Genomic DNA, 12,519 nt, shown 5'->3' on the forward strand with positions numbered 1-12,519 from the left:
AGAGAGAGAGAGAGAGAGAGAGAGAGAGAGAGAGAGAGAGAGAGAGAGAGAGAGAGAGAGAGAGAGAGAGGGAGAGAGAGAGAGAGAGAGAGGGAGAGAGAGAGAGAGAGAGAGAGAGAGAGAGAAAGAGAGAGGGACGTCAGCGAGGCGGGTGACCTTGATGCACTAGTCAGAGAGAACGAGCAGCAGAACAGGGTAATTATGGGATTCTGGCACAATGCCGGCTTAAGGTTGCGTGGGCATGTTCTGAAGAGTATTGTGCCGGCCCCGGGTGAGATGGACTGGAAACATTTAAAAACAGTTTCACGGCTCAACGGTCGGTTTTATTTTTAGACTGTTTTTCTTTTCGAACGGGAGCGAGGTTGGTGAACGACTTGATTTGAGGCAGAAGGGAGGATGTCTTCGGCTGTTTGTTTGGTTCGGGTGTTTGGATTTGGTGTCGAGTGTGTCAGCACGCTGAAGGGAATAAGAACGATCGTTAAAACTATCCTCTGGCTTTGTGCAAGGAACAAACCAACGCAGAAGGCTAGTCATCTGAACCTGAAACTGGATCTGGATATCATCATGTACCAAGCTGGGACCGACACACAGGCAGGAGACACTGAACAGAAAGGTTCTGGGTTCACATCCCAATGTTGTAGGAAGCTGAGCAAAATGCTCTCACACCCAACAGCACACTTATGAGCAATGAACCGACAAACATTTGTTTTACGATGCTTTGTATGAAGGAGTCAAAATAGTGTGGAATATTATTATGGCAGTGGTGGTGTTGGTGGTGTAGTGATGGTGGTGTAGTGGTGGTGCAGTGGTGGTGTTGGTGGTGTATTGATGGTGGTGGTGATGTAGTGGTGGTGGTGGTGTTGGTGGTGTAGTGATGGTGGTGTAGTGGTGGTGCAGTGGTGGTGGTGGTGGTGTATTGATGGTGGTGGTGATGTAGTGGTGGTGGTGGTGTTGGTGGTGTAGTGATGGTGGTGTAGTGGTGGTGCAGTGGTGGTGGTGGTGGTGGTGTATTGATGGTGGTGGTGATGTAGTGGTGGTGGTGGTGTTGGTGGTGTAGTGATGGTGGTGTAGTGGTGGTGCAGTGGTGGTGGTGGTGGTGGTGTATTGATGGTGGTGGTGATGTAGTGGTGGTGGTGGTGTTGGTGGTGTAGTGATGGTGGTGTAGTGGTGGTGTATTGATGGTGGTGGTGATGTAGTGGTGGTGGTGGTGTTGGTGGTGTAGTGATGGTGGTGTAGTGGTGGTGCAGTGGTGGTGTTGGTGGTGTATTGATGGTGGTGGTGATGTAGTGGTGGTGGTGGTGTTGGTGGTGTAGTGATGGTGGTGTAGTGGTGGTGCAGTGGTGGTGGTGGTGGTGTATTGATGGTGGTGGTGATGTAGTGGTGGTGGTGGTGTTGGTGGTGTAGTGATGGTGGTGTAGTGGTGGTGCAGTGGTGGTGGTGGTGGTGTTGGTGTATTGATGGTGGTGGTGATGGTGGTGGTGATGTAGTGGTGGAGGAGGTGTAGTGGTGGTGCTGGTGATATCAGTGGGAGGGGTGGTGGTGGTGGTGGTATTGGTGGTGGTGGTGGTGGTAGTGGTGGTGCTGGTGATGTCAGTGGACGGGGCAGTCCTCTCACCCTCAGCTTGACGTGGGTCCTCCTGCGAAGCCACTTCTCCCGGGGGCCGGAGGGGGAGAGGGGGGCCGAGTCCGAGTTGTTGGCCTCCTGCCCCCTGACACAGTCACACCTCATCAGCTACACACACACACATGCACACACACACACACACAGGTACATCATAGACACACACGCACGCACGCACGCACGCACGCACGCACGCACGCACACACACGCACACAACGGAGAGGGTTAGTAATCAACAGCCCCAGCAGTGGACAGACAGACGAGACTGGAGGCCAGCCACCATCCTCTCTCGATGCGTCCGAGCGTTATTATGTCTGTGAGACACACAGCCGTATTGTTACAGCCAGCTTTCTCGTCAAGAAGATGAGCAATTACACGTGACGCAGCAGGCAACATTTTAATTACTACTTGGCAGTTAAAGAAAGCAGGCGCATAATTTAATAATACGAACCCCAGAATTTCAAACGCTATGTTTGGAAGAATGCAAACAATAACTGATAATCTTGAATGAAACATTCAATTAAAGAACGTTTCCTGCGACCGCACGGTAAACAAAGTCTGTTGTGGGCGTGAGCTAAGTCGCGCGTTGTGTTGTGGTAACCAATCAGAACGCTGCAACGCACACGGCATCATGTCCTGCTAGCCGGCGCTGTCAACGCGACTACACACACACACGGACACACACATACATAGACAAAGAGACACATAAAAACACACCAAAACAGACACACACACAGTCTCACACACACACACACACACACACACACACACACAAACACACACACACACACAAAGACACAGACACACAAACACACACACAGACACACACACACATAGACACACACACACACACACACACACCGAAACTGAAAAAAAACACAGACACACACGGACACAAACATACACACACACACAACTGCACCCCCATCAAGGACCCTGCACGATCTGCTTTATTAGATCTCTGCTCGCCGACACTCCCTGTGTTCGCTCCCTATTCCGCTCACGTCCCACACACACGCACAAACGCATGCACACACACACACACACACAACCTCTTACACACACACACACACACACACAAACACACACACTCACACACACAACCTCTGAAACACAGACACACACACACACACACAACCACACACACACACACACACACACACACACACACACACACACACACAACCTCTTACACTCACACACAACCTCTAAATCACAAAGACGCAACCTCTCACACACACACACACACACACACACAACCGCTTACACACACGCACACACAACCGCTTACACACACGCACACACACATGCACACACATAAAACCTCATATACACACATACACAACCTTACACACACACACAACCTTACGCACACACACAACCATACACACATAGACACAACCGCTTACACACACGCACACACAACCACCTACACGCGCACACACACACACACACTCACACACACAACCTTACACACACACACACACACACACACACAACCTTACACACACACATGCACAAAACCCCTTACACACACACAACCTCTCACACACACACAAACACACACTACCTCTCACATACACCCACAAACGCACACTCTCCACACACATTAGCAGCAGGGTTGTGGCGGTGTTGAGGCAGACTGCTCTGCTCTCAGCTCTGGAACGGAGGCTTCATACACATCAAGGTTCATACTGCTGGAGGTTCATACTGCTGGAGGTTCATACTGCTGGAAGTTCATACTGCTGGAGGTTCATACTGCTGGAGGTTCATACTGCTGGCGGTTCATACTGCTGGAGGTTCATACTGGAGGGTCATACTGCTGGAGGTTCATACTGGAGGGTCATACTGCTGGAGGTTCAGACTGCTGGAGGTTCATACTGCTGGAGGTTCAGAATGGAGGTTCATGCTGCTGGAGGTTCATACTGGAGGGTCATACTGCTGGAGGTTCAGACTGCTGGAGGTTCATACTGCTGGAGGTTCAGACTGGAGGTTCATGCTGCTGGAGGTTCATACTGCTGGAGGTTCAGACTGGAGGTTTATACTGCTGGAGGTTCATACTGCTGGAGGTTCATACTGCTGGAGGTTCATAGTGGAGGGTCATACTGCTGGAGGTTCATACTGCTGGAGGTTCATACTGGAGGTTCATACTGCTGGAGGTTCAGACTGCTGGAGGTTCATACTGCTGGAGGTTCAGACTGGAGGTTCATGCTGCTGGAGGTTCATACTGCTGGAGGTTCAGACTGGAGGTTCATACTGCTGGAGGTTCATACTGCTGGAGGTTCATACTGCTGGAGGTTCATAGTGGAGGGTCATACTGCTGGAGGTTCATACTGCTGGAGGTTCATACTGGAGGTTCATACTGCTGGAGGTTCAGACTGCTGGAGGTTCATACTGCTGGAGGTTCAGACTGGAGGTTCATACTGCTGGAGGTTCAGACTGCTGGAGGTTCATACTGCTGGAGGTTCAGACTGGAGGTTCATACTGCTGGAGGTTCATACTGCTGGAGGTTCATGCTGCTGGAGGTTCATACTGCTGGAGGTTCAGACTGGAGGTTCATACTGCTGGAGGTTCAGACTGGAGGTTCATACTGCTGGAGGTTCATACTGCTGGAGGTTCATACTGCTGGAAGTTCATACTGCTGGAGGTTCATACTGCTGGAGGTTCAGACTGCTGGAGGTTCATACTGCTGGAGGTTCATGCTGCTGGAGGTTCAGACTGGAGGTTCATACTGCTGGAGGTTCAGACTGCTGGAGGTTCAGACTGCTGGAGGTTCAGACAGGAGGTTCATACTGCTGGAGGTTCATACTGCTGGAGGTTCATACTGCTGGAAGTTCAGACTGGAGGTTCATACTGCTGGAGATTCAGACTGCTGGAGGTTCCCCCCCACTCTGTTTCAAGAGCATGTAATGCAAAACAGCGCATTGGTGGAGGCTGTCTATGTATAAAGATATAGGTATAAATATCTAAATAGATATAGGTCAATATTTATCTACTGTATATATCTATATAGATATTAATCTTTAAATACATATATATCTATATTAAGCTTTATCGATATTGATATATTTGACTATATCTATACATATATTGAAAAATATATCTATATAGATGTATAGATGCTATCTATATATATATATAGATAGATGACTATATCTATATATATATATATATAGATATATAGATATAGCTACATAGATATATATTATATCTATATCTATAGATACATAAATCCTCTCTATATTGATATAGCTATTGATACATATCTTTATAGATAAATATATAACTATATCTATATAGATACATAGATGCAATCTAAATAGATATAGATATGGATATATATTACTATCTATATAGATATCTATATATAGTATTATATAGCTATATAATTATATATAGGCACATAGATGCTGTCTAAATAGATATAGATATATAAGATATATATTATTATCTATAACTATATCTATATCGATATCCATAGATATATAGCTATATCTATGTAGATACATAGATGCTATCTATATAGATATAGATATAGACATACTTCGGCCAGCCTCTGAAGCAGTTTGTGCCTTGGCAGTAAACACATAAAGACAAGGGTCTGATCCTCCCTGCCAATCGAAGGCGCTCCACTCTATTGAGTTCCATTATCGCTCCACTGCGGCACATGAAGGTAATTACTGCAGTGTGGCAACAGAGCCGGGCTTTGTTCCAGGCTCAGTCCGTCTGCCTGGCCCTGGATCTGGCCAGGGAGACACTTGACTGCAGTACGCCTCTCGTGACTCTCATGTGTCATCAATTTCTCCCCAGGTATTGATAAAAGAGGATTTACTTATGAGGGTTGACCGCAGCATCGCTAAAATTAGATTCTCCAACATGAGACATGATTTAATACGTCCCGTTAAATCGTACTGTTGTTAAACGCAATGATCCGAGATTGTATGTTATTTTTAATGGAGAGCTTAGCGTAGTAGCATAGCAGCTCCGTACTGAGCACGATTCTGATTACAGCTTGGCAACTTCAAATAGCCATCTTAAACTGCAGCTGCCGGCTACTCTATCTTCTGCTGAGGAACCTTACGTCAAATCCTTTGTTTGGGCTGAAAACCAAACCTCTTAACCCAGCCTCAGTCGGCTTTGTGATCTTTCAGCGGGTTTCTCATTTCCCCTGCCAGCGTTTATGTTCCTTAAGGAATCTCAGGTGTGGATCCACCGATCCACAGTGTTCACGCAGCACATGGTGGTGTAAAGCAGCCTCAGCATTTGCCAATGGAAAGTAAATGGATATGGAGTTTTATCCATATTGGAGGGAGGGCACAGCTTTTTAAAATGCTCCAGGGTTCAACTGGAGCATTTGAGTTCTCCAAACACTCACTAGTTCACCACACATTCACCAGTTCCCCAAACATTTACCAGTTTACCAAACATTCACCAGTTCACCTAACATTCACCAGTTCTGCAGACATTCGCCAGTTCTCAGCACTCAGCACTTTACCAAATGCTTTAATTATTCAAAGCACCAACTGTCAGAGATTAAATAAGCAATTGTATAATGAATGTACCAATGAAGCCTTGCAGGGTGAGTGTGAGTGAGGAGGAGGAGGAGGAGCAGACCTGTCGGAGGATGAAGGCGGCCACGTCGGTGGACTCCCAGTACGAGGCGTGGAAGAGGTGGGGAAGCGCCACGGTGGGGAAGGCCGTCAGCACGTCGGGGCAGTACAGGGCGTGGTCCAGGCGCTTGGAGCCCCACCAGCTGCTGGAGACTGACGTACACACACACACACACACACACACATACACACACACACACACACACACACACACACACACACACACACACACACACACACACACACACACAAGAAAACAGAAATAAGCACACAGACACACTGGGAGACGGATGAACGGAAATGAATCCCGTGTTGTTGATAAGAGGAAAGCAGGAGTGAACCCGTTGACCACCAGGACTCTGTCTCTCTGACTCCCTCCAACTCTGCTCTGTCCCTCTCGCTCTCTCCCACCCTCTCTGCCCTGCTCCCCTCTCTCACTCTCTCCTTCTCTTATTTAATCCTCTCTCACTCTCTCACCCTTGCTCTCTGTTTGTTCTTTCTTTCTCTCCCACTCGTTCCTCACACACATGTTCCTTCACTCCCTTGCTATTTCTCTCTTTTTCTCACACTTGCTCCCTCCCCTCGACTGTCAAACCCCAAGACGGTACAGCCCGACGACGACCAGGTGCTCATCCATCCAGACGACTACACATCCAGAGGACTATACATCCCATTGACCGCACCCTGACGACCGTCCCCCCTGACGACCGTCCACCCTGACGACCGTCCCCCCTGACGACCGTCCACCCTGACGACCGTCCCCCCTGACGACCGTCCAACCTGACGACCGTCCACCCTGACGACCGTCCCCCCTGACGACCGTCCCCCCCTGACGACCATCCCCCCTGACGACCGTCCCCCCTGACGACCGTCCCCCTTGACGACCGTCCCCCTTGACGACCGTCCCCCCTGACGACCGCCCCCCCTGACGACCGTCCCCTGACGACCGTCCACCCTGACGACCGTCTCCCCTGACGACCTTCCCCCCTGACGACCGTCCAATCTGACGACCACCGTGAAGTCCACCCTGACGACCGTCCACCCTGACGACCGTCCACCCTGACGACCACCCTGACAACCACCCTGACGACTGTCCACCCTGACGACCATCCACCCTGACGACCACCCTGACGACCGTCCCCCCTGACGACCACCCTGACAACCACCCTGACGACCGTCCCCCCCCTCTTACTGTTAGCGATGGTGCTGCTCAGCCGGCCCCCGGAGCATACGGAGGCGTCGCTGTCCACGCTGGTCAGGCTGGCCCTGCGACCCCCACCTCCTCCCCCCTCCTCCCCCCCCGCCGCCTTGTGCTGCGCCGAGGAGGAGGAGGAGGAGGAGGAGGAGTCAGCTCGGGAGGAGGAGGAGGAGGGAGGGGGGTCGGGCTGCGGAGCCACGGGGGGCTTGGGGTCCGCCCCCCCCTCCAGGAAGACCTCGGGAGATCCGTTAACGCTGTCCGCTGGGAGGGGAGGGAGGGAGGGGGAGAGAGGGGGGGGGGGAAAGGGGCAGAGTGGGAGGAGGAGGGAGGGGAGAGGGGAGAGGGGAGAGAGAGAGAGAGAAGGTGGAGAGACGAAAAGTTTAATGTCTTTGTTCACGGCACATTTACCCTGTTACATAATTATAAAACAAATATCAAATAGAATGCAGAAACACTAATAAAAATAAATATAATACTTAAAGAACATCCAACGAAGAGATAGAAAGATAGAGGAAGGAGTATGAAAGTGTGAAAAGAGAGAGAGCGTAGAGTAAGAGAGAGGAGGAGTAGAGAGAGAGAGAAAGAGCAGGAGAGGGAGGGGTAGGAGAGAGGGATAGAGAGAGAGAGAGAGAGAGAGAGAGAGAGAGAGAGAGAGAGAGAGAGAGAGAGAGAGAGAGAGAGAGAGAGAGGATGAGGAAGGAGACAGACAGCCAGACAAAAGAGGAGGAGGATAATGTTTTCTTTGCGTTTGTAATCCACCGAGTGCTACCTTAGAATCGATGCTGTTTGTTTGTCTAATTAGAGAGCAGCGTGCTTTGGTATCGACTCGCGTTAGGGCAACAAACGTTCACAGAGTATACAGTCCATAGACGGATAAATGGTGGAGGAGATGGGAGCTCAACATCATGATGACAGAGGTTCAGTGGCTCTGCTCAACAAATTCTTCAGGTCGCTACACCAGCAGACTGATGGCATTTACAATTAACCGTTTAGCCGACGCGTTTGTCCACAGCGTTGAACTAGTGAGGCGGTGAACAATCGAGGCTTACAATCTGTATTGGAGTCGGGGTACGAGAGCTGCATCAGCAAGATGGGCTGGCAGGAGAGGAGGGATGTCCCTGGTAAATCGTTTCCCGGGCGATAAACTGGTCGTTTGTTTGTTTCGGAATAAAAAAGGAAAAGGTCTAGAAATCTTTTAAAATGTACTGAAAAATCCAATAAGCCTCAAAATGCTCTGAATAAATATTGCACGTATTATAAGAGCCAATTTAGTACTTCATGTAACATTTTTGGCAACGGAATCCGCTTTTAAACGCCTTTGAAAAGAGGGGGGTCTAATTCTCGTAGGATTATCTCTGTAAAGGGAATGCTGCATGTCACAGCAATTGACAAACCTTCATCACGCAAATGGTCCAAAACAGGACTGACAGACCATCAACCAATCAATGGGAGAGAGATTCCCCCCAGAATAATTAAACTGTGAACCAGAGTTAAACTCTAAACTTGAACTCAGATACAAGGAGACTGAAAGACTGTCAGACAGACAGACAGACAGACAGACAGACAGACAGACAGACAGACAGACAGATAGCTAGATAAACTTCCGAGTGTGCATCAACCAAGGTAATTTCATTTGAGATAGAGACAGATAGAATAGATAGATACAATACATAGATATGGCAGGTAAAGAGAGAGTGTGAGCGAGAGTGATATTCTGTTGTTGTCACCGCAGCTGTTTTCCTCTGGGACCAAAATAAATATCCAATTCAGTTTGGATGGTTCGTGTTCCCTCACTCTCCGCAGTATTGTATGCAGTTATTACAGAGAGGACACACCTCTGCTGGGATACCTATCAGCATTGATCACATCAGTGTCCTGCTGCACCAATGAGATCATTACCCTCAATGGACGTCAGGAGCAAACAAGCACTGTCGAGTTCAAAAACAACAGAGAGAGAGAAAGAGTGAGAGAGAGAAAGAGAGAGAGAGAGAGAGAGAGAGAGAGAGAGAGAGAGAGAGAGAGAGGAAGATGGAGAGAGAGAGAGGAAGATGGAGAGAGAAAGAGAGCGAGAGAGAGGGGGAGGGAGAGGAAGAGAGAGGGAGAGGAGAGAGAGAGACAGAGAAAGAGATAGAGAGAGAGAGAGAGAGAGAGAGAGAGAGAGAGAGAGAGAGAGAGAGAGAGAGAGAGAGAGAGAGAGAGAGAGAGAGAGAGAAAGGGAGAGGAAGATGGAGAGAGAGAGAGAGAGAGAGAGAGAGGCAGAGAGAGAGCAGAGAGAGAGAGAGGCAGAGGGAGGGAGCAGGAAAGAGAAGGAAGAGGCAGAAGGAGAGGGAATGAGAGGAGGAAACAAGAGGATCAAATATTGATCAGGTAAACAAGTCCTTCACTTGACACCTGTTTGTTGCGTGTGTTTTAGACTGTTTACCTGTGTGTCCACATGGGGTCACTTTAGCACAAGCCGTACCTTGGCCAACCTTTCAGCGCATTAGTATAAATTGTTTTAATTCTGAAAGAGACTAATTCAATCCATGCTCCTTACACAGAGCATAGACAATCCTTCGCTAAGCACATTACGTGTGCCCTGATTGTGTTTGTGTCAGCGATCATGTGTGTGTGACTGTGTGTGTGGTTGTTTGTGATTGTGTCCTTGCAAATGTGTGCTTGGGATTTTTTGTGCGGATTTGCGACTGTGTGATTGCAATTGTGTGTGTGTGTGTGTGTGTTTTTGTATGGGTGTATGTCTGCGATTGTGTGTGTGTGCGTGTGGGGGGGGGGGGGGGGGGGTGTGTGTGTGGGTGTGTGATTTTTATCTGTGTGTATGTTTTTAGGCGTGTATCTGTGTGTGTTTGTGTGCTTGTATCTCTGTGTATCTGTGCGTGTGTGTATTTGTATCTGTGTGTGTGTGTGTGTATCTGTGTACGTGTGTGTATATATCTGTGTGTATCTGTGTGTGTGTGTTTATATACGGTGTGTCTGTGTGTGTGTGTTTATATCTGTGTGTGTATCTGTGTGTGTGTGTGCAGGGCCGTCGGACTGCGGGGACAAAGGGGACAGTTGTGGGGGGCCCCAAGGCAGAGGGGGGGCCCATGACTGGCTCACTATCCCGCCGTCGCCATGGTGACGTCAGGACGACGGGCCCCTCTCTAAAGCCGCTCTGAATAAGGTGAGCGAGGGGTCAGCTCCTACCTGCCATCACCTCCGCCCGGCGAGGGAGATGAGGAGATAATGGGGGTGGAGTGAGGTCACGCAGACCACACAGTGCCTGGAGCTCGGGGGGATGGGGGTGGGTACCCCACTCGGGGGTACCTGATAAAACTGCAGCTCACGTCGGGCACCGGAGGGGCACATGATGGGGTTGTAAACAGACTGACATACAATTTTATTCATATCATGGTGTCTTGGTTCTTTCGGACGGGAATACCGAGATACGACAATGTCGCCATAGATGGCGCATTTTGAAAAGATCAATTAAATGTGCGATCATTTGCATGATCATCATTTAGTGAGCAGACCAATCACAGCCCTCGCTGATGCGTCGCCTCGATGCAAGGTTAACATTTTTGGGAGGCGCAAGTCAGGCCCTTTTGGTGGACGCAAGGATGTAATGGGTCCCTTAACCCCTTGCGTTGCATCGACGTGGAACCATAACTTAGCCTTAAGGGGCTCTCTGCTGCGGGATTGGGATTGAGGCTTGGATCACTGTGGAACCCCCCAGAGAGGACTACAGACTCTAAGTTCTGTAGTCTTGGAATCAGACTCTAAGATCCTAGTCCTCCAAGACCCCCCAGAGAGAGACAGAGAGATAGACCCCCCAGAAAGGACTAGAGACTCTAAGTTCTGTAGTCCTGGATTACGGACTCTAAGATCCTAGTCCTCCAAGACCCCCCAGAGAGAGACAGAAAGATAGACCCCCCAGAAAGGACTAGGGACTATAAGTTATTTAGTCCTGGAACACAGAATCTAACATCCAAGTCCTCCACGACCCCCCAGAGAGGACTACAGACTCTAAGATCTGTAGTCTACCATGAGGGCAGTAGTCATCCTGAGATTGGAACACAGATCTTAAAGTCAGTCTTGTTGACCTGACCAGGTATGACGTAGCTACCCAGCCAGAGACCCCACTGAGAACTATCCTGGTTCATAAAGAAAAGCACCAGCTAGCACCATGGGTACCCATCAGCCCCCCCCCCCCCTCCCCACAGCCAGCAGCACCTCATCGAGTCCACTCTCCTCTCTCTGACACGTATTTACATTCAGCTTGGAGGTGTGAAACAATATTTGCTAATTTCCCACAGCTGAAGCACTCTGCCTGCATCTCTGTGTCTCACGCAGCAACACCCCCACCACCACCACCGTCCTCCTCCGCTATCCTCTCCCTTCCTCCCCCCCCACCCACACACACACACACGCACACACACACACACACAGACAGAAAAACATGGCCTAGACGGCAATCTGTTATCTCTAATGAGCCCAGCCCGAGTCGTCTCGCAGGGCCTTTTCCTCCCTCTCGCAGTCCCTGGAACAATGCACAGCCCCTCTGTCTCCACCACACAATGGGCAGCGACAGAGAGAGACCAAGAGAGAGAGGAGAGAGAGAGAGGAGAGAAGAGAGAGAAGGAGAGAGGGAGAGAGGGAGAGGGAGGAGAGAAGAGAGAGACAGGGGGAGAGGGAGAGGAAGAAAGGAGAGAGGAGAGAGAGGGAGGAGAGAAGATAGAGAGGGAGAGAGAGAGAGAGAGAGAGAGAGAGAGAGAGAGAGAGAGAGAGAGAGAGAGAGAGAGAGAGAGAGAGAAGAGATAGTGACACACACAGAGAAAGGCAGAGAGAGAGAGAGAGGGAGAGAATAAAAAAGAGATTGGTTTAGAGGCTTTCTTCACACAAATATACATGCAAACACACAATCTTTTCTAAACATTGAATAAGGGAATAGCACATTTGAATGTCTCCCTCTCTGTCCTTCTGTCGTTCGTTCTGGTTTATCATGTAAAATGGGTTCGCCAGACTTCCGGTTGCGCTATGGAGGGATAGGACGCACGTGTAGGTTGCTTTGCACTCTTCCGAACAAATAATATGAAAAATTGAACAGAATTCGT

General features: G+C 49.4%; 1 protein-coding gene across 1 annotated transcript in view; it reads right to left on the minus strand.

Moving 5' to 3' along the window:
• The window catches only part of pitpnm3 (PITPNM family member 3), an 89,441-nt gene that overhangs the window by 9,488 nt on the left and 67,434 nt on the right, over positions 1-12,519 (minus strand). Inside the window, exons 11-13 of the mRNA XM_030381965.1 lie at positions 7,424-7,690; positions 6,236-6,384; positions 1,616-1,732 (exon numbers count right to left, since the gene is read on the minus strand). Of these exons, the coding sequence (XP_030237825.1) occupies positions 1,616-1,732; positions 6,236-6,384; positions 7,424-7,690 (533 nt within the window). The remainder of the gene's footprint in view (positions 1-1,615; positions 1,733-6,235; positions 6,385-7,423; positions 7,691-12,519) is intronic.

This window comes from Gadus morhua, chromosome 16, assembly GCF_902167405.1.
Source record: "Gadus morhua chromosome 16, gadMor3.0, whole genome shotgun sequence".
Taxonomy (NCBI): Eukaryota; Metazoa; Chordata; class Actinopteri; order Gadiformes; family Gadidae; genus Gadus; species Gadus morhua.